This window comes from Emydura macquarii, unplaced genomic scaffold (assembly GCF_026122565.2).
Source record: "Emydura macquarii macquarii isolate MOO-44397 ecotype Brisbane River unplaced genomic scaffold, CSIRO-AGI_Emac_v2 contig_3348, whole genome shotgun sequence".
Lineage (NCBI taxonomy): Eukaryota > Metazoa > Chordata > Testudines > Chelidae > Emydura > Emydura macquarii.
This window is the reverse complement of record NW_027133485.1, coordinates 1,049,789-1,072,971: the sequence shown is the minus strand read 5'-3', so window position 1 is coordinate 1,072,971 and position 23,183 is coordinate 1,049,789. Positions and strand designations below refer to the sequence as shown.

Genomic DNA, 23,183 nt, shown 5'->3' with positions numbered 1-23,183 from the left:
CCCCAGGGAGGGTTGAAAATAGAGCCCGAAGAGGGCTGGCATTCCAGCCAGTGAGGGCCCCGACGTGCAGACACACACCTGCCCACACTCAGGCACTGGCGTGCAGACACACACCTGCCCACACGCAGGCACTGGCCAGTGCACTCCTCTCCCAGGCGGGGGGTTGTGGCTGTATCCTAAGCGGCTCTGTCTGGCTACGGACGGCTATTCTGAGGATTTGCGTGGAGTGTCTGTGAAATGCCTGGTCCTGGGGGAAATATTGAGTAAACCTTCGAGCCAGCGACAGAGCCCAGCTCACACAAGAACACAGCCTGAAAGCAGGCCCGGGACGTCACTAGAGCTGCTGGCACAGATGGAGGAGAAGGGTCTGCAGGGAGGGGCAGGCTGGAAGGTGCTAAATTACCTCCAAATACATCAGGGCACATTGGAGGGATGAGTTACCTGAAGGGCCAGGGATTCCCACGCTCGTTACCATGGACACGGGGGCTGATGGGGCAGAGGCTCTCAGAGGAATCATGGGAAGGGGCAGCTGAGCGAGATCAGAGGCAGGCTGGCCAGCTGGCCGGGCTAATGTCACACTGCACCATCTCTGTAACGCCGGGGCCTTCCCGGCTGGGCCCGTGGACAGTGGGTGCGAATCGGCAACGGGGTCCCACAGAGCCACTGTTCTCAGAGGGGTTGATTTCAACTGAACAGGAGCTACTGCCTCTCCCTGGGGACGAGCGGGGGCTGCTGCAAGCCATTCCCAAGGAGAGGCGAAGGAACCTTCAGCCTCTGCAGAGAGGGAGAGGGTGGGCCTGAGGCTGAGCAATGAACAGGTGCTCAGAGAGGTACCGAACCTGGGGCCACACCCCAAAGAGAGCTCTGGCTGCAGCTGGGCCCGAGCACAGGAGACCCCTGAACACCAGTGGGTGGGTGAAGGGAGAGGGACTGAGCGCGCACGGAATCAGCATCCCTGCAAGACGTGTGCTCACGCCACGTCCGCCAGCTGGAATCTGATCATCGCCCCCCACCAGGCCACCTGGAGAGGACACGCTCAGCACACGGGAGACACGCTGAATGCTGGACAGTCCTGAACACTGGCGGGCTAGGGAGACCGGGGTTATCCAGACCAACGAGGCCTTGGTGCATCTGCTCACGATCCCCTGCCAGAAGCCCATCACACTCCAGCTTTGCAAAGGATCCCTGGGCCCTCAGCTGCCAGCCAGGGGGAAGCTGCTGGACAGCTAGGTCTAAGCCCTTCCTCCTTCCTTCTGATTGCACAGAGAGGATGAGAGCCTGACACACACACCGTATTTCTTAGCGAGAACGCAGCATAGTAAACTGCTACAGCAAACAGCATCAGGGGAAGCTGCCAGCCATGGCAGCAACTACCGCAAAGACTGGTCCGCTTAGGAACACCTTCGTTCAGCTGGTCTGGAGCTGCTGCCATGCCGTGTGTCACTCACCCACCCTCCCCAGTGCCAGGGACAGGAGTCGCATAGCGTTAGTCTGAAGAGTGCTGCACCCGCTGCATGGTATGAAGGATGTTCTGCTCTTTGGCCATAGGGAAAGCCATTTGAATAGTTAATTGTTCTTATTACGGCTAATGAGAAGGCAGCACCCTGGATGTTTGCAAATAGTCTAACTTTGTTACTAAACAGCGATGTGACAGAGATTTTATTAAACTAACTGGCATTTCACAGGCATGCCTGAACAGAGCAGCCCTGCTGGAGCGTTTTGTGAAACAGCCTGGAATGCAGAGGGCAGTGCAAGCGGCTCTGTGCTCCAGCAGGGGACTGTCTTTCAAGGCTAAATAAAGGTGTGTTAGCGCACTGTGAGTGTCAAAGCTGGCAGGCACGTTCTCTAATGTGAATTGTATTCACCTATCCAGCTCGCTCTGGATTTCTCCCGTATGACTGAAAGCTGCAGAGATGGACAAATGTCAGCGTGAGAGGGGGACGTTCTGTCTCTGTATGGCAGCTCTGCATAGAAAAGCTGTGATGTAGCATTTCCTAAGGCAATCAATAAGTCATGGTGTGTTTTGGAGCTGCCGGAATGGCAGTTCTGAGTGCTTTGCTGTATTCCTCGCACTGAGGAATCACACAGGACTTCAAAACAAACTTTCTGTGGGCTGTAGAGAAGCTTCTGCTACATTCCTACAGCAGGCACATGTTGCTACAATTAAGCTGACGTTCTCCATTGGTGTCTGGAAGTGACAGGACCCTGGGTATATTCATGCCTTCTCCCAGGCTGCTGCTCACTTTAGAAAAGCTCTTCCCAAAGCAAATTGGACAAGCCTCCACTCTCCTCAATCTAACCACTTGCCCAGCATCACCAGAGAACAGAAACCACTCAAACCGTCTAGACACACACAGCATCCGCACAATCATATATCCAGAACCTGGGTCTTTCCTTACCTCTGCCCATGAGTGTGTGTGATATCAATTAAACTAGCACGCTCTGGAGCAGGAACCCACCTCAGGGGTTTTCCGAGAGGTGCCTCGGATGCTTTTGGGTGTTTTAAAGTAAGTAATAGCAATAGTAGCAGCAAGGTGAAAACAGGATTTTCGCTGCCTTGTTCGCTATTCCAAGGCAGGAAGGAGGCTTTCCTAGCCCACTGGGGTTATGTGTGGGGTGTGAGATGTGGGGGAATGCACTGTTAAAGCTGGGACATTTAGATGATTATTATTAATGGAATGCTGCTATCATGGGAGGTAACAATGACATTTTTAAATAAATTGTTTGGCAAACAGATGAGTCTCATTTCACCCAAACCTCCCGTTGAAGTTATTTTAGGCCAGGTTTACGTGGTCTGTGGTTCCAGAATTAACACAGCTGTACTTTGTGTCAAAGGCTTAGCAGAGCACGAAGCTGGGTTTGTCACATACTATTTATTCTGAATAACTAAGCGTAAGAAATTTCTCAAGCCCTAGTTTCTAGCATTAATGCCACAGCTTGGGAATAGTTCATTACATTTTTCCTGGGTCTGTATCTATTGTTGTGCAATAAGCTATCTATTTGAGAGAGTGTTTTCTTGATTCTCCACACACAGGGCTCTGAGAAAGAAAAACAGAGTCCTTAAATACAAGGACTAGGTACCAAGCCAGTTTTCTGGAGTCAGCTCAAATATTGCTTTGTTTATCCATGAGCAATTGCTAAACTGTACAGTTAAATTTACTGTCAAGCTCAGATGCAGTATGTTATTTCACGTGTGTGCCAAATCTCATGGCTACAGTACCTTTTCTAAGAAATGATCATATTATATTTCAGCACCTGACCTCACAACAAATTCTCTCTTGAAAACTATCAGATATTAAAGATCAAGTTAATATTAATCTATTTCAAACTCGCTTGTTTCAAGGGAAAAAACGTCAATATGTCACTGCACGTTTTGCTTGGGATGTAATGAATTTCATAATGAGCATTCACACACACAGACAGGATAATTTACAGAACCATGTGATAAACTGCGTTTATTTTGTCTTTGAACATATTCCCCTGCTCTCTGCCCACTAGTTTTACATCTAACATTCTCAAACCTTATCAAACAGTGGCCATTTTTAATTTAAAAGACTATCACAAAAATGTTTGCTTCATTTCCCACCAGTGTGGAATTTCACTCACAAATCATTGCTCTAAAATCCAGGACTGGTAATAGTCAGCCCCGAACCAGTTAAAGTTTTAAGGTTCAGTATTTTGTGATCCATCAGTGCTAAAAATATAGATCTCATCCTGCTGGGGTTCTGGGCATGCCCCTCATCCAAAGGGACTGATCACTTAGATCTAACTTGGCTGGCTACAAGCTCCCAAGTCCCAGAATCCTAATGCACTTTAGGAAAAGCTGTTATCTGCATTTAAAAAATCTCTAAAAATTCTCCTCTTTCTCCCTGGAGATGGATATATTAGGAATCACAGCACTGATGCAAGCTGGCTTCACAGGTGGAGACAGAAAAAAAAAAAAAAACAATTAAAATAAACTCTACAAAAAATGCATTTAAAGCATGTATAAACAGATTGCATGATGGTGATTTGAGGACTCTGGAACCTGTAAGTAGCTGAAGCATCCCACACTCATGCCAATAAAATCTTCACAATGCCATGCACTACACACACCCACACTTCTGCATTTTCCATTACTGAAGATTTACAAAGCAAGCGGTTCACAGCAAACGTTAGAGTGGAGACATTCAGACAGCATCTGTAATGACAGCTCTATGTATCACAAACCTGGCCGGCTAGTAATGTTGGGAAGCAGGGGAACCTCTCACTTAGAGTCTTTAGCATGTAACTGAAAAGATGGGAAACAAGTCTTCAAAAGGGTCTACCTTTTCATAGTACTTGATTTCGTACTCAGTGTTACTGGCACTTGGGAAGCCCGACTCCTGCCATGACAAGGAAATGCTCTTCTGTTCAATTTTATCTGTGCGGAGGTCAGTGACAAGAGCTGATGCTGAAAAAGCAGAGAGAAGAAACAAGCAGATCACTAATACCATCGCCCCAGAAGGCTGGGCTTCCCCACCACTCACCCCAGGAAAACAGCACCCGACTATAGAGTCTGACCGTACAGCCATTCCATGCAGAGACTTCCACATGCCGCGCTGCGGCAGGGTCGGGACCTTGAGGAACAGTCTCATCACCCTTTTTCTATGCTTGGTCATGGTAGTAAAATACAAGTGTCCCCCCGATCACATGTGAATGCATTTCATAAATAGCCTCTCCTTCTGCAGCATAAAGGGAGGGCACGTCAGCTTTTGGGCAAACGCAGCTTTTGCAGACAAACCCTTGGACACAATAGGTTTCACTCCACATTAGCCTACATTGTGCTGTGGTAGGCACAGTTTAAAGGAATGGTCAGCAGTTGCATGAAACAGACAGTACCTCCTTGGTTTCCTCTCTCTGGTGATACAAGAGGCTAGAAGGGCAGGGGGAGAATCTAACTCTTCTGGCATAAAACCAAGGTGACAAAGCACAGCAAGACGCTGCTGCCCAGCTCGCAAACAACCGCTTTGTGGCCAAAAAGTGAGAAGGTGGAGAAGGAGGGCGGGTTTTTTTTTGAGCAATAAAACGCTGAAGTATATGTCCTTCCCTAGGACTACTGACCTGCCACGAGGAGTCAGAGGCCCAGGGTTAGAGCCACAAGACACCAGCCCAGGTAATTACACTGCACTATAATCCTACATTCTTGGCAGCCTGCACTGATAAGAGAGGCCCTGGGCTAGCTCCTTTAGAAGACAAGAGGTTTTCACAGGCACTTAAAAGGCATGAAATAAACACAATTGCATCCGCCCTTAGTCACCTTCCAGCTGCACTCTGTCCACAATTTTACAAGCAGGCAGGAGGGAAAAGCTGGCGCTCTGTTCTGCACCAAATGTACGGGAAGTCTCAGGATTCAGAGTATAAACAGGGAGCAGAGGAAATCAGCTTTTCCTGATGCATTATTCAGTCATCTGGTCACATCCCCTGTGGTTTGCTTTAGATCTCAGCCCTAGCTGCCTGCATTTTTGCCCTATAGTTCAAAGGCTCATGAAACTGGCAAAAATACATTGGGGGGCTGGGTCTGAATTTGTAACCTTATCACTTAATTTCATTTCTCTGTTAAGATTTGGTTAAAAGTTCTGACTCGGTCAGGAGTGACCTGGCAGAGCCCAGGAAAAGTGATCATAAGGCAAATTCAAAGGGTAACTTTTTAAATGACTCAGCTTTGGTACAGCCAAAATCTTTTTCATTGAAACAGAAGAAACTGCTTCAAATTTTAGGCAACTGGTTTTAAACATGAAGACAACTAAAACTACAGGGCTCTGGGATCCTCTTTGCTGCTGTGTTTAATTGCTTTGTAACTTAATGCACAGAGATCTGTCTGGTCAATGAGTTCAGGCAACACAAACAGCCTCTTTACTTAAAAAAGGACCTTTTAAAATGTGGAACTGAAGCACTCTCAGCCAGGTCCCCCCGTAGCAGTAAGGGGGTCTCCAGCCAGATAGCTTAGCTCTGTGGATTGGCATTGCACGACCATACTGCGATACTGGGAGCAGTTCTCCTCCCGGCTCTGTACTTCAGCTCCAGTCTTACCTTCAGCATTCCCCTCTTGCTACACGCACATCCCCCCTTGACTGTCCCTAGGAATTCTGCAAGCGTATGGAAAGCAAGGTTTTGGAGTAGAGGTCTGCAGGGAGGGGAATTCCCCCTGAGCCAACTGGGTTAGGTGAGCACTGGTTTTGCCAGCAGATCAATCAGTGACTAGTCAGTCTTCGCTTAGTCATCTACAGTGGGGGAATTGAGTGGGGATGGGGTTTATACAGCACAACTTCCTGGGATCTTCTGCTTGTCAGAGTTGTGAACTCTCGCTACAGTCAGACAGTGTTACAGGTCTGCACAGAAGCAGCCACTGCCTCGTACAACCCATGGCAGCCATTTATAACACTGCTGTTTATGCTGCATTGGACAAGCTGGTGCACTCGATGGGATGGAGGGAGGGGAGTGACGGACCAGTAAAGAGCAGTGCACTCTTTGGGATGGAGGGAGGGGAACGACGGCCCAGTAAAGAGCAGTGCACTCTATGGGACACTCCTTTAAGCACTTGGCTTTGCAACCGTGCATCAGATAGTCCTGCCCAGACTTCGCTGTGTAGCTTATCACCCCCTCCTCACTCGCATGGGCTCTCAGAGCTTCCCTTACGGCATTTCACTCTTACAAAGCAGCTTATCGTGGGCACCTCCCAAGGAAGAGAGAGAGGCCCTGCCCTCACTGCAACTGAAACCACATGCCAACAGAACAGTGCTAGACCAGGGTGACCACAGTCCAGTTCTAGCAGGGATCAGCACTGCACCGAGCGATCGGTTTTGAGAATTGTGCTGCAGGTACAGGGGCCAAGCCTAGAACGAGCGCTAGTATCAGCCTGCCAGTGGTGCTGGAACGTGATTGTTGAATGCAATGGGCATTAAGCAGCCATATGAACAGGGCGTTAGTGACCCATGTTCTTCACTTGACAAGCAGGAGGAATGTCTGCCTTCAACCTTTACTTCAGCAGCTAATATTTGCTAACGGGCTGAATGCCGTGCTGCTGTTCTGCTTCCCTCCCAACGCTTTGCAAGTGAGACTCGGGGGCAGCTTTGCACACTCCCCAGGGCCCTGCTGTATTTGGGTCACCGTCTCTGCGCTGACTGACAAGCTCCAAGGCGACGACACATGTATCCATGGCTGCACGGCAGCCTGGAGAAACCCTGCTCCAATTTAAAAGCTCCACAATGTAGCACTGGGGACGTGGGATTTGGAAGCCCAGCGTGGCTTGGCTCCTTTGCCTATTAAATAGACTTTTCTTCAGCACACAGCTGTCGCCTTGTTTGTAGGGCCCTGGTCTGAGCTGAAGAGTCCCAGCACTGCAGCTGGGAGCAGACAAGTGCCTGGAAAGTCTCTCACTTTGCTTTACATTGGGAATGTTATGACTCAGACTGAAAGCAGCTCTGGAGGCTCGCGGGTGCAAATCGCGTCCTCGGTCCATCGTACTCAAGCATTGCCTGGCAGGCAGGTGAAAGCACCAGGACACAGCGGTTAGTTCTTCCATTCCCTGTGCAAATCACCGCACGAAGAATGACTCTCTACAGTGCTAACCTCCCAGGGGAAAACCCCAGACATGAACGTAGACATTAGAGGTGGTGCAGACCTACGAGCTTGTCACGTTCCTGTCCCTGGTCGGACAAGTCCTCCCTGAGGGCTGGTGGTATCTGACACGAACCAATTCCACACTGGGTCTTAGCCACGAGGGCAAAGGGAGAACTATGCACAAAAATGCCAGTGCACTCCCAGCCCTGCTAACGGAAGAAACCTGCTCCAGCCTTGACTTTACTAAACTGATTCCTGCCTTGCTCAGTGGAAAGCATCAGAACCAACTTTAGTTAATCTGGGTGAGCAGAAGACAGAGTTCAGAGTCGGGGATTCCCATCAGGGCGGCGGAGGGAGTTCCACACCATCCACCCCGGCCTGTGAAGGCTAACTACTAAGAAGCATTGGTGTTGTGACAAGGTAAGCGTGGGGCAGAGTTCCACTATGCATTGTGTTCTCTTCCTGGCCCGCCGTTCCTTCGTGACCTGCCAGTTTGTTTATTATACAGTCAGATGGCTCTGAAGAGCCAACATAGTTTCTGGATCTCTGGAGGGGTTAAATGTCCCCCACAGAGCTCTCCCCATCTCTGTACATATCCTGAAACGCAAAATGAGGAATGGATTCAGTCCTCTGCACAATATCCTTCCAATAACATTTGAGGACAAATCCAAAGAGCAGGCTTCCTAGCAGAGAAGAAAACCTGCAACTTGTCTTCAGCACAAGAACTTTTGCCATTTTCTACCTTCTCATGCGTCTTAGGTTTGGCTATCGTTTCCCGATACAGACTCCAGAGAGAGGGACCAAAGAATGCAGAAACACCAGTGTGCGACTTGCACCTGCTCGAGAAAAGGGATTTGGCAGAACATTCCGCACATGACTCAGGTGCTTAAAGGGTCTTTTCTTCCCCCCTCTGTAGGACAGGCATAATACATCCTACATCACAGGGTGTAGTGGGATAAACTCGTTGTCTGCATGGCACGTGGATACTATGGTGCTAAGTAGCACAGAAATGACTATAAATAAAGATGAAGTGCAATAAAGGAACATGGCAGTTTCCCAGTCCAGAGAACCAAGGAGTCTGTTTTCTACGGGTGTCATATCTCAGAAGAGACAGTATCTAATGCAGGATGCACAGCTGGGGTCCTTTGATTAGAATTTCTGTTGGTCTTGCACAGGCTGGTGGGCACCATGGAGAGGGGCTAGTGTCATCTTTGAGTTATTCTGTAACTTCATACAGAGTTTTGTAAGGAACAGCAATAAAATGTCTACAGACCGGTCTGTGTCAATCTAGAGGAAGGTATTAAGCTTTCCGAGAAGATCTAGGGCATGGAACTGAAACCAACTCACACACATCTCAGTCTGGTTTCAACTATGTGTAAAGCACAGTTATCCCTTCAAGTGGCTTGAAAAGGAAAGTGATTTGCAAAATGTGCAAAGTAACTCGAACTGCAGCAGAAACACCTGACAAAACATCACCAAATGCAATTTCTTTCCTTGACAAAACAAGTGCCAAATGGACTGGCATAGTGAGAACATTTCAGGGCTAGAACAGGTCCCTACTCTGGGTTACTTGCAGTCAAATCAAATTTACTCTCCAGAACAGTACTGCAGGAGCCACAGGCAATCTCGGAGGAACAGAAAGGGAAAGGAATATCTTGAATTCTGTCATCAGCTGTCACCTTAGATAAGAAACTACATTGTGAGTAAAGACCCGATGTCTCTGGTCAAACAACACACTGACCTTTCAACCTTGGTTCAAATCCTCAGATAGGTCACATGTGGAAAGAGTTTCCTCTGGTCTCTGGAGGACACTGGTCTATCAGAAAATCACTGCACAACTTCCAGCACTGAACAACATGGGGTGTAGTGCAGCGCATAAAGGAGTGAGGCGCATCCCAGAGTCAGGAACCCGTTGGCACATTCAGAACAGACACCAATGCATACGAAGGTCCATTTGCACAAACCCCTGAAAGTATTTTGTTTTCCTAGATGTACCACAACTCAGCCCCATAGGGTCACAGCACTGGTTTTCATCTCTGCTAGTGAGTTTTTTGAGACCTTTTCACTTTCCCTTTGAAAATCTGGCCCACAAAATACAGACAGTATACATTTACTCAGCAATCTGTTTCCTGTGACTGTTCTGGCCAGAGGAATTACAAAGCCCTACCAGAAGCTGGGTGTTAGCAGATCTGAGATCTGAGCACAAACCAGAAAGGCTGTAGGAGCTGGGGAGACCTGGGGCTCTTTCCCAAAAGGGTAGGCCTTGCCATTGCCCATGAATTGAAGAGAACATGCCTGTTACTGGATTTCCTGGAACCATCTATGCTAGCAGTATTTACTGAAGAGATGCTCCCCGTCCTTTGGGGGTAACAGGCAGGGCTATATTCGGGCCCTGGGGAAGCAGGCAAGAGCAGGTGCATTGCCATTTATCATGATGAGTGACTCACTGGATTTCAAAGGCTTAGGAAGAGAAGGCTCCAGCTGTTGGGAAATAAGCACAAAACTCAGCAATGCACAGACCATCAGCTCCTGCAGGTTGTTGCTTACTTTAGAGCAAACTCTCTGGCAAGCTACCAGACCGAGAAGGTATTTTCAGCTACAGCCCATTGGCATCTCTTCCCTGCAAGCCTTTTGCTTGGCTCTGAGGGATGCTTTGTGAGTGTACAGTAGATGAAGGGGACAAGAGTTCAGCTGTTTATTGCCCCATTAGCCTCCTGTTGTGCAGTTAATGGGCACTAACCAGGCCCCTGGGCAGACAATTGGAATCCTTCAGACTCCATGGTAAATATAACTAAATGCCAAGGCTCTCATTTCGTTAGCTTCACGCTAGAAGATAAAGTAGGAGCAGAGTCAGAGGTCAGGCCCTTTCAGCTGGTCAGACAATAAAGAGAAATCAACTCAGAATAGCAAGGCATGGCATTTACTGAACATGAGAGATGGGGCAAGTGTTGGACAGGCAGACAGCTTCTCCCCAGTCATCACCAGGGAGCACAGAACTGCTGCTCAAGTGACACTAACTTTAGGCTCTTTGTTTTGCCGGATAGTCCCATGGGACAATCTGACTCTAAGTGAAAATAAAGCTAATTCATGCAAATTGATGCCACTTTATTATTGCACCGGCTCAGAGAAGAGCCAAGACACAATGCACTGACTGGGTATTGCTCCAATGTGCAGAGTATTTCATTCACTTCAGAAAAGGAGCCAGAAACAGCTGTGACAATCAGCCTGGCAAGCATCTATCAGGCTCTAGCAGGAGGCAAGTCACTCAAAAATCTCTGGCAGGGCAAAAAGAGGCTTCCCTGTTACCAGGGCTGGTATTGGCTCCAACACCAGGTCAGGTGGAGTGAGCGAGACAGCACGCAGTACCAGCGGGGACCGTCTCAGCCCAAGAGAGGGCAGACCAGATTGGAATTCATTCTACCCAGGCTTTGCAAATTTAGTTTTGACAGGCACAAGACCAGGCAGGGAATAAAACCTGTTGGTTTGTTGGAAGCACACTTCCAGAACGTGAGCCCTGAAGTGACGAGATGGGAGACTGGTAACGAAACCCCGTATCTCAGAATTCCAGAATACAAAGCGCCCCGGATTGTTGCTGACATGTAGTTCTCCTCCCGTAGGAGGCAGGGGCCAGCCACTCTCATGTGACCCTGGCTGGGAGTCCAGGCACATTGACCTGTGTGGATCTGGTACCAGTTGGTAAGTGTGAAAGCAGCCAAGTGCTGACCTGGGCTACCCCTTGCTCCTCCAGCAGAGCTCAGCCATTGCCACCAGCGCCCTAGATGGGTAGAAGGGGACGACTTGGGGTCTGCCTCCCTCTGCTGCACTGATTTCCCCTCCCCAAAGCCTGCCTCTTCTATGCTGCTGCCAGCGGCGCCACTCGCTATAACCAGCCCTTCGTGCCCACAGGCAGCATTTTACTTGTACCCACCAGGCGCTGTGGGCGTTTGTGAGTGGCACGCTAGAGCGCTAACTGCACTGTATTCTTCTGCGGTATTGAGATGCCATCAGTATTTGCCAGCTACCCGCTGGACACTGGCTGAGCTGTCACTGGGAGCTGGGGCAGGGAGGAGATGCCCTTGGGGACTGGCAAGCACACATGGGCTAAGAGAGGCCTCGGACTCAAATCTTCACCACCCCAGCGAGGCATGTTTTGCTGATTTACCAGGAACAGGGGAAGGGGCTGGTCGGGCTTGAGAAGCCCAGGGGACACCAGCCACTTTGCTAAATATTTCAGCAGTGAAAATCTGTATCTAGTACATTGGATAAAAACTTCCACTGATCCCCTTTTCTGTCCCAACTTAATGAGAAATCCTGACTCTCCCCTGTGGTTTACCATGCTAATTAAGGCCTGTCACTTCTCCCGCTGGAGGTAGCACAGAGGCAAAATGTTTTCAGTTCTTGGTGTGTTCCTCCTGATCCAACGTCTCTTTCGCAGTTGGCTGCAGCTTGTTGGGCTGCCAAGATCTCCCACCTTCACCCAGACATTAGGCTGCTCATTGTAGAAGACATCAGTCCTGGAAATGACTCAGACGTCGAAGGATCGGACCATCACATTTCACCCCTTTAAGCAGCAAAGGCAAGAGCAGATCACAGAAGGGAGTTTCCAATGACTGATTTATCCTCTGAAATGAGCTTCTTTGAGGAAATTTTGATCTGCTGGTGGCTGTTCACAACAAATCCCCATTGGGGAACCTGCTCACGTCAGTCCCCTGCCTGCTGCTGGAGCAATGAAGAGGCCAAACCAGGGCCCAGAATCAGGGACACAAACGCATTGATGTTCCTTTTCCCCATCCTCACTGGTGGTTCCCCAGAGAGCGGCAGCGACAATCAGCCTCAGAGGTCAGGCTCCCAAATGAGCAGATTTTGTAGCTTCCCTAATTCTGGTTTGCTCCCATTTTCCCTCACATCTACTGAGCGGGGCGTTTACATTCCCTTGCTCACCATCAGAGGCAGTGGTGGTTTCTGGGAGGTTGGCGGAATGGATCAGGAGTCAGGCCTCCTGGGTTCAAGATCCAACTCTTCCACCAACTCCATGCGTGGCCTTATGCAAGACATTTCATCTCTTTTCCCAGCTTCCTCATCTGTAAAACTGAGACAACAATATTCCTGCCTACTGTAGGAGCACTGGGACGTTTAATTAATGACCTGGCAACCTACTTCGCCCTTCTCGAGCATCCTTTGTCTGGGCAGCTCTTAGCATACCCAGGATGTCTCCTGCTCCAGAGCTTTCCTACCTGCATGGCTCATTAACAGGAAAGGGGGGTCCTGGGGCCAGGTCAGACAGAGATGCTAAAGGGTGCCCTGTTTTCATGGAGTCTGTTTGTCTTCCTAGGTCAGTTTGCAGGGATGCAGGGTCAGTTTTGGCTTCCTCATTTATGTCCCATTGTGTCACTAAAACAAAAATCCCCAACCATTAAAACCCAGGCAAAATTTTCTTTTTTTTAATCGGAGCAAGAGTCTCTCAAAGTCCTTCCATTAGCGGGTCCAGGGGACAGCAGTGCTGAGCTGACAGCCCGAAAGGAACCTCGCTGAGGAAAACCTGCATGGGAAATTGGATAGTTCTATATTATCTTCCTTCCTCCCCAAGTTCTGGGAGCTTGCTGGAGCCTGAGCATCCTACAGGGAATTCTTGTGAGAGGAACAAGTTCCTGGAAAGTAAACTTAAGTAGCTGTGAAATTTTCTATTTATTTTGTAGCTCATTAATCTCAGCTGAGAAAAGTCCTGCCAATGAATTATTCATGTCGACTGGCTCCTGGTCCTTGCAGCCTCTATTAAACCAACTGGTACAGGCCAGAGCAGCCCCAACCATCCCACTGGCACAAGCAAGCCAGGAACAGCTGCTAGCGCATACATGCAGACACACTCTGCACAGGTCACTTGCCATTTACTTCCAGTCGGACTAGATGCTGTTACCTGACATTTTCAGAACTAATTCTCCAAGTAAATAGACCAGCTCTGGGCGCTGACCTTTACGAGGATATTGAATTATCCATATGTAAAGAGGGTGGAGCACATTCGCTGTGGCAATGGGGAAAGAGGCTGACAAAGGTTATTACTGTTTCAGAGCACAGTGACAGAGCACGCAGATCAGGACTAATTCCCTAGGTGGTTGCAGCATGACTGAATGCAGAGGTTTGAATCCTTCTGCAGGCCCATAATTAAAAGGCACAGTTACTGGGGCTTTCATGGACACCATTGTCAGCTTAATCATTCTCACCGCTTCGCTGAGATCAAGGACTCCCTCTTACTGACGCCAGACATCTAGGGCATCTTAAGCTCTCCAGTTTTGGCAACTCTTTTCCCTAAGCATGGCCCCTGCTCAGTGCTTGGTGTGTTTGAAATATGAATGACTCCATGTGAGCGTGAAGCCAGGGAAGCACACCTACAGCAGCTCTGCATGTAGATGTCCAGGGCTGGTCTGAAGCCGCACCGTGCCCACTTTCCCATGCCCCACGGCTGCTAACTCTGCACCCTGTACTGCCATTAGGCCATCACAGCAACAGGCATAAGACGACTGTTAGATGCAGTCTGTACTTCCTCTACAGCCCTGCCAGGCTGTCATTTCCTTTACCCCAAAGTCTCTGCCGCAGAGCTGTGTTGGAAAGCCTCAGGTGTCAGCAATGATGCTGTGCTACGAAGGGTGATGGTCCCATCTCACCAAAGACACTCAAAGCTACAGTTTCAGGAACAACGGGAACGGCAGGAAGCCTGCTGCCCCTTTGTGGTTGTTCAGAGAATATTTAATATGACAGGATTAGGTCCAGTTCTGCACGTCTTTATACCGCATCTTGCAAATAGCACTTGGCTTCCATTTTCATCAGAGCCATTTTCTGTGATGGCAAAAACTCCAGTACAGAATTTGCTAAGGGATGGCGCTGGAGGGAGAAACTATATTTACCTGCAACGAGTCTTTCAACAAAAGGGAAAAACTAGAAATGTTCTACGTGAAACCCCATGACACTTTTTTGTCAGCCTTGCAAAGATAAAGATAAAGATACACACACACACACACGTGCACGCATACAGATGCACGCGCACACATGCATACACACGGTTTCAACAGTAATAACTGGAACAGCTGGGAAAATGTGCACCTCCATGATGCTTTAGTGGCTACTCCACGCCTGCTGTGGTTTCGAGCGACCAGGTTGGCAAGGGAATGGCTTGTACTAGGCCAGCTTTTTGAGACCTCCCCATCGTTGACGTTTAGGACACACTCCTAGCAGTGACCAACAGCAGCTCTGCTCCTGGGCCTTCTCACTCCCAACAAGCTGGAAAAAGTCATTCTGTCTACTCGGCCGACGGCCCCACTGGCAGTGCGGGATGGATGCTGCAGGATCGACTGAGTGGCAGTGGTGACCCACTCAATCACCCCGGACGTCAGCTCAATAAATCCACCCCCCGCAAAAAGAGTAACGCTGCGTCGGTGGCAGGGCGTTTCCCGTCAGTGCCACGCTGTGAGGACGCCGCGCTAATTAGAATGTAGGAACTCGATGGGAGATACGCAAGCTGCTCCACGTAGCTTGTGTATCTCCCGTTGACTGCTGCTGAATTCTGCCGGCACTGTAGACCAGGCCCTAGTTAACCATCGGGGTCACTGACCCTCACAATTCCACCTCTGCATTGCCCCTAATTACTGCTGCTGTTGATAAACCCTATTCATTGCTAATCACAGTCAGCTTTTTTCCTGGTATCTCAGTTGCTGCAGACCAGTGTGCGTGGCTTCTTTGTTCACGCATATGCTAGATACCAGCTAAAAAGCAAAGCCACAGACGCATTAAAAAAGGAATTAAAAAATCATAGCGCTGTAGAGTAATTCATGTTGTGAATAAAATGGTTTGTGTTAATATTTTAAACTCCCTAATGTTGCCTCTGTTCTGAAAAAGCAAACATTGAATTATTCAGCATTCTGCCGGATTTTATAAGCTCCATCTCATTGTGCGTGGCTTTGTTCCTCTTAATTAACAAACAAACCAGCAGAAAAGGCATAAAAATAGGTGTGCTCGCTGCAGCCATCTGCTGCGAAAAACAACTGTGTCTGAAATAGGATTCTAGCAGGACATGCCCTAAATACACAGGAGGGCTCCATGCAGGCTGACTGCCCGAGGACCGGGGGGGGGGATCGACACTCATTGCAATGTGTCTCCAATCGGGAATTGGAGAGGGAGGCACTGCACATACATTCAGACGTGATCACAAGTAACCAGAATAGCTATTTCTGGGGCTTGGTCTCCTCGCTGTGCATATGGGCAATTCCGGGTTTGTTACTGGGAGCTCACTGTGGAGTAGAAGGGGAGGATCAGGAAGGAGAGACTAGGGAACAGAGGCGATTTGGCGTGCCAGACAAATCCCTCTCTCTCCGTCGGGACGCGAGAGGTAAACTAGGCTGCGGACTGGGGAAGGTGCCACGCGAGTGGGCACATGGCAGAAAGAAGAGCTGTGGGATCTCTCTTCCAGATACAGCAACTCAGCTTTGTTCTGAGAGAGACGCTTTCGGGCTCAGCTGCTTCCTATAGGCATCTGCATCTTTTAATGCTGCAGTAATTTAGCATCTTTCCCTGCAAGTCCCCCAGGAGCAGGGGAAATATCAGATTTTTTATTCTGCATGGAGAAAAGGTTTAAGCCAAACTCAACCAAGCTGAAAGCGCTTGCAAAGGTTTGGAACATGACTTGAGGCAGATGCATCAGAGACTGCCCAAGGCAGCACCAAGGGAAGCTGAAATCAGTTAGTAGCATGACGTCTAGAACACTGCTGCTTTAAATCCTCCCACAAGGAAAGGGCATCATGTCAGGGTATTTAAAGAGCACTTCACTTACATAACGTCTAGACGAGAAAGCGGCTCTGCACAGGGCTGCACAATTTCTAATTAAAGAATTCCAAGTTGGAAGGGGGAGGGAAGGACAGGGCAGTAAAAGAAATTCCCTCCTCCCCACTTTCCTTCCCCCCCAAGATATTTAGCATCAGAAACTCCGTGAGATGTTGGGAATGGGTGAAACAGCCCAGCTGGCTAATGGGCCAGGCATTAATTCTCTTAAAACTGAAAAAATCCAGAGCCAGGCGGATTCAGTTTTTCTGGGTAATGCAGTTTCAGTCGGTCTACGTCTACACTGCAATTAAACACTGACTTGGGCACGGGGGGCTCGGGATGCTGGGCTGTAAAATGGCGGGAGTCCAGGCCCTGGGACCCACCCCCCGCGAGGTTCCAGACGTCTACACCCCGCAGGGTGTTGGCAGCCCTGAAGCCCTAATCCCAAAAACCCGTCAGCTAACATGGACCAGCCACGGATGTTTAATTGCAGTGTAAACACACCCTTCATTTTAAACCTCACTCCACATGCAGCTATTCCTGGGGACTAATGGCCAGGTATAGTTAATAGACCTCGGTCCCTGCACTCCTCGCTACCAGTTATCAATGCCTAGGGGAAGCCCAGCACGCCAACTCTTACTGCTTATCTAGCACATCCCAGCGGTCTCATTTGACCCAAGTCCTGGGGGCAGCATTCTGGCACAGAAGAGCTTCTTGCTGCATGTTGTCGTTCGAGATGAGAACAGGCATCCCACTTAATCCACAGTGGGGGAAGATTTTGGTTTAACATGGCATTAGCCATCATGTTACTAAGGAACTTCAGCAAGTCGTCGCTGACAATTCTGCCCAGTTTGTGTCAGTATCAAAAATCCCAGAAGACAACGGAGGGATTTTCAAAACATAAAATAATAGAAACAGTAATTGTTGGAATCACAGGGGAACTTTCCAGGAAAATTAATGGTGTTTAAGGTGTCTGTGCAAAAGAACTTTAAACATGCAATTTAATGGGTAAGGAACTGAGAGGTGCCCTTCAGAGAATCTTTAGAGACTAATATTATTCTCCACAGACGTTTTCTGTCTGTCTCTGTTGCCATTTGGCATGCAGCGAGAACACATGTAATATGCACGAGTCAAGCTACAAACGCCAAGTTTTCACACGGAGGGAAAACAAAGAAATGTGGGGGAGACCCTCCAGCCCCAGTGGGGCAGAACTCAGCACACCCAGGGGCCAAACTAAGAAGCAAAGCACATCCAGTATGCAGCCGAAAAGTCACACTCCAAAACCATCCAAAGAAGGTCCCAAAGCAAAAGCAGGAGGGAGCAGGATTAACACTGGAGTTCACATTGTGGAGAGGCAGCTGATCTCTTTTACCTTGGACAGAGCCCAACGGGCCCAGAGACATGCCAAAGAAAAGATGGCTCAGGGATGCGTGATGCTGGGAACTATTCGCTCCTATCTGGTGAATTGCTTTACAGAATCAGCATTCAGACGCTGCACGCTCTGTGCCTGAGGTTCGGTTGCGTTCAGCAGCCATAAGGGGGCCAAGACAAAGCTTAAACGACACACAGGGACACACAGCACAAACACTAATTCACACCTGTTAATTGTGGGAACTGGCTGCAGATAACTCCAGGCTGTGACACTAAATGGACTCTGTGAGCCATAAATCCAGTGCTTAGTGTCCCTGAAATGCATTGCACTGACTCTCTTGTCCTGGTAGCTTGCCCAGTTATTGCAAACAGACCAGATACTGGGGCAGAAGAAGTGGATTTACCTGGGATGGTCTAGATAATGTTTGGTCCTGCCTTGAATGCAGGGGCTCGACTAGAAGACCTCTCGAGTCCTTTGCTTCCCTTCCAGTCCTACGCATCTACACTTCTACGACTCTAATAACCATACTTCTCACTCCAGAGGGTACGTGAAAATCAGACTCTTGGAGCAGGGGCATTGACATCAGTGAGAACTAAGATGCTCAGCAAATGAGTCAGCCCATAAGAGTGCTTGAGAGACACTTGTGAGATGGGGATAATTACACTGGCCGATTATACAGATGGGGACAAAGAGGCACAGAAAGGGGAAGTGAGTCGCCCAAGGTCACACAGGAAGCCTTTGGCAGAGCCAGGACTAGAACCCAGGACTCCCAACTCCCATTCCCCCTCTAACATGTTAAGGAGACCGCATTCCCTTCAGAAGATCCGGAGAATGAAAGGAGTGCTCAGAGGCATGACTTGCGTTAGACTGGTCAAAAAGAAGCTCTTCAATTTGTTTTCATTTATTTACAAAAGCTGCTTCATTCAATGCAGCAGCCGCTTACCTAGCCACACTTGCCAATGCCGGTATCTGGAGGAGTGCCTTGGCGCCAGCACTCAAACGTGGCCTTCAGGCCGGGATTCTCAGCTGCTCCAGCTGGCTAGAAGCCAAGGCCTGTTTAGAATTCGGCAGGTAACGGCTGCTCCCTTTTCTTTGCTGACCTGGTGCTGTAACGAAGGCTGTGCCCAGCTCTGGCTTGTTACCTAACATTTCTCTCTTTGCTGGTAATAATGAGGACATTTGAATTGACTCGTTAATAAGTGTCGCTCTGAGCAGTTATTGGCTGGTGAAGATAGAGCTGTGTAATTACAGTTCAAAACCTCAGTTTTAATCAAAGGCAGGAGGGAGTTTTCCTCATTAATATAGTCCAGCTGCCTCTCCTGCCACTGTTGGCACATCCAGATAAACCACGGCAAAGGGGAGCATATGGCGAGCATCAGTGCAGCTTCAAAGGGAGTGTGAGATCAGTGAGGAAACTCCCAGGGAACATGTGCTAGAACTGGCAGGAGGACTTGGAGATACCAGCACCTTCCTGCTGCAGACTGGAGATAAGTAGGAGAATGTCAGGAACTGACCAAAATAATTCACACATGCCACAGGAGAGTCTGCCAGGGCAAAGAGCCATTCCCTTGGCCAACTGAGCGCGCCGCACGAGAAAGCTCAGGCCCCAAGGAACTTTCCATCGGAGCTACAAATGAAGCACCATACATTGCATTGCGAGGCTCTTTCAGAATAGAGTCTAAAAATCAAGGATCCTCTCTCTCCTCTGAGCAGACAGGAAAGTTAGGAGCCAAGGGGTATTTGTCTAGGAGCCTGGCCCGGCGTGTCCTCGCCCCCACAATTGTGCAATAGGCCATAAGACGTCTGGTTACCTGGTTACTACCCTCTCCATGCAGGGTGGTCCAGGAGCATATCACAGCTTCCCTGCCAGGCCCTAATCCGGCACAAAGCACATCCCCACAGACTCAGAAATTAGAGTGTATTTCAGTGATGGCTGCATTATTAGTCTGCAACCAATTTAAAAGAGCAGACCCAATCCCTGTGGGAATATAAAGGACCTTGTCCTACCATGCACATTTACATGGCTAATGTACTCCTCCCCTGCAGGTAAGCAGCTCCACTCTCTCTGCAAACGTTTTTATTTAGGCCCATGCTGGGCCAGATTAGAAAAAGCACAGTATTAATTTTGCCTCCTGTGGTGTAAATTGCATCTTCCCCCCCCCTGCAGACACAGTGGAGAAGTGTTAATGAAACCTCTTGTGAACTCTGAAGGGGAGGGAAGGAGTTGTAGCTGAAAGCTATATTTAGCGGTACTGGGATCTGGCAGCTAAATAAAACCTTGTTTCTTTTTTTAATTTTCCCTCTGAATCTGTATATCTGCAGCCGGAGCTTTGCGCTGTTGCTGCAGATCTCATCCCCTGAGACTGCCACGTCTCAGCCACGAACAAGGTCTCCTCTGCTTCCACATCTTCCAGTCTGCCCTGATGGCTCACTTTCCACATTTCTCCGACCCCACAGAACATGGCTACAGCACACTGGCATGACAGGGGATCACAGCGGCTCCTGCAGTTCAGGACAAGCTGGAGACATGCCTGTTCTGACGAGAACACTAAACCTTACCTTCCAGGGTTTGTGCCAAGAAGAGAACAGCCCATACTTGGCTCAATGACCCTCTGAGACGTGCATCTGTGCTCAGATGGAAGGAGTCACTGAAGCAATGTAGGACGCTTGGGGTCCTCGGCTTCTTTCCATGTCCTTGGCTAGGGTGCTCGTCACTTGTGCAGCAAGTTGGCTGAGACCTGGAACAGTCAAAGCTCTGGGCTTGCTGATCCTGGAACGTTCCCCTCGCTTCCAGGGGCGCTAGTGGTATCGACCGCTTAACCAGCCGGCTGGAGAACTAGAGACCTCCACGGGGCAGCCCCTTAAGGGACCAGCGCTGGTTGGCTCAGCCCTTCTCCAGCAGGCTACCAAAAAAGCATCAGGCAAATCTTCTCCTGAGAGCAAGTGACCCAGCAGAGTGGATCTTCCTTCCCCCGCTTCCATCCCAGTCCCACCATCCCTCCAAGGACTGGCCTGGTCCAGCTCCCTGCCTGCATGCGTCAGGACAAGGGTCAGGCATTTACCACTGGGCTCTAAGGTGTTTGGCTGTAGCCGATTTCCCTGCCCCCTGCTGCCCTGCACCTCCTGACAGCTTTCAGATGTTCCACCCCTCACGCCCTAGCCACTGAGGCCATCCTGCCAGGGGCACTGTCTCCCGCCGCTCGGTGGAGGTAACGGCAGGACGAAGACGCACCTGAAAAGGGAATCAGAGGCAGGGATGCTCAGGCTCTGCCTTCTCGTAGGTGCTCCAGGAACCCTGCAGGAACTGAAATGCTGGAAGGAGCATCTCAGTGCTGGCTCTGCCCATAGCTCTTGGACCCCAGTGCTAGCCGCTGCGGCTGCTGCTTTTGTACCCCAGGATCCCCAGCCACCGTGGGCGATTCTGCACAGGTGCTAAGTACGCTCCAGGAAAAGCCTCCTGCTTCCCACTGTCCCCAGAGCCAGCGAGCGCCGCACCCGAGCCAGGCTCTACGGCAGACCATCCAGAAAGGAGGTGGGGGAGGCCAGAGGGAAAGCTGGACTTAAAGGGCCCCAGCTCATTCCCTCCCTCCCCCCAACAGCCTCCCTGCGCCTGGCTCAGTCCCAGGCACTGCTCCCAAATCTCTGCTGCTCAGAAACCAGAGGCAGTTTAGCAATTCTTCTCTCTGCCCAGGCCTCAGGAACAGCTCAGAGCGACAGATCGCGCACAGAGCCCCAGCTGCTGCTCTGCTATCGCACCTCGACCGAGGCCAATGCACAGACGTGCAGCATCCTACCAGCAGCTTAAAAGCCCTTGTAAAAGATACTCTTCTTCTCCCCAGGCAGGCAGGCAGAGCCCTGGTCATTCCGTAGCTAGCAGAAACTGCCTGGGAACTGTGCTCTGGTCACTTCCCTTCCCTTATGGCAGGGATGTTCCCACTGGCAGCAAGGGGCAGGGAGGGATCATGGAAGCCCTTCCCTCCCAGCAAAGGGAGCTGCCTGCAAGATGTTCTCAGAGAGCCCCAGGTGTGAGCTTCAGCCCTAACCACCTCCCCGGGACAGAGTTCCCGGGACGGGCTCAGGCTCTGCAGTGCATTAGCCCCATTTTAACAGGGGCAGTGAGCTGCTTTCCTGCGGGAACATGCAGGCTCACAGAAAATAGCAAGTGACAGCTCATTAAACAAAGCCGAGTCCCAGACACTGCGACTGCAACACCCGGGTTGTGGATTGCACATTCCAAATGAGTTGTGCTGCCCGTCCCAGCTGAGCCCCCAGTGGGCACAAGTTACTTAGCATTGTCATTTTTTACACAACATATCAAATCAAGAGGAATCGGGTGTCCTGAGACTCAGCACAAATCCCCCCAAAAGAACAAAATTGGCCATTCCAACCTAGCAATCCCACTGAGTCTCACCACCTCGATAAAAGCCAGTTTCAGCAGCAAAACTTAATGTCTTTCAGGACATTCCCTGAATGCTGCAGGACTTTCAGCTGGCTAGCTAATTTTGTGTTGCCATCTGCATCTGGAACCTCAGTGGCTTGACAAGAGCCATTGACTTGGAATAGTTTACAAGACGACTAATGCCATATTCTTTGTCTGCATTTCAGTGTCTTGGGGAGTATGGTATTTGTTAAGCAGTTTGTGCAAACCCCCCAGGATTCCCACTGACCAAGGAGAAGGGATGTGTTAAATACACACAGCTGGGTGTACGCTACTCTCTTGTGTTGCCACTTGCGTCTCTCTCTCACTGGAGGATGAGGGACCTTGCAGAATATTTGCTGCCCGTGCTTTGTCCTAGTCTCATCAGATATGACGTTACAGCTCCCTAGCGCAGAAGGATGCCGATTCTGGGAGCACCTGTCTCCCCACCGCCCTCTGCTGGGAGACCTTTGTGGAAGCTCCTCAGAGAAACCTCTCTCTCTTCCTCATCCCTGCAGTCAACTGATTCACCCAGCCCCCAGCCTAACACACTCTGGTTCTGCAAACGTACAAACCAGCCCCTTGTCTGCTGTGAAGAGTGCTGGCTTCCCACCTGTGGAGAAGTCAAAGCAACACAGAAAAACGTTCTGCCTGTTTGCTGCAAAGCCGGGAAAGATTCTTTTTCCCATGGCAGTGACCTGTGCATGCCCCACACACGTTCCTCACACCCTCGCCTCTCAGAGCTCCCCTAACAAGCTGGCAGGAGGGGGGGGAGAGCAAATCTAAATGTTTCCACTTTGGAATGGAGCCATCTGCCCGTCTGACAGGGCCCGATGGGGTTAACGTGAGGTCAGGGGCTCAAAGCGGTGCACCAAAGCTGGGGTCTCCACTGAGCAGGGCGGGTCTCTTTGGAGGATGATGCCTGTCCATGGCATTGCATCCAGACAGCACAGGCATATGGCGAAGGGAAAAGCAGCAACGTGAGCAAAAGCATTTGATCAAATG

At 49.8% G+C, this 23,183-nt stretch overlaps 1 protein-coding gene across 1 annotated transcript in view; it reads right to left on the bottom strand.

Moving 5' to 3' along the window:
- The window catches only part of EPHA10 (EPH receptor A10), a 101,760-nt gene that overhangs the window by 22,226 nt on the left and 56,351 nt on the right, over positions 1-23,183 (bottom strand). Inside the window, exon 6 of the mRNA XM_067533939.1 lies at positions 4,308-4,432. Within this exon, the coding sequence (XP_067390040.1) occupies positions 4,308-4,432 (125 nt within the window). The remainder of the gene's footprint in view (positions 1-4,307; positions 4,433-23,183) is intronic.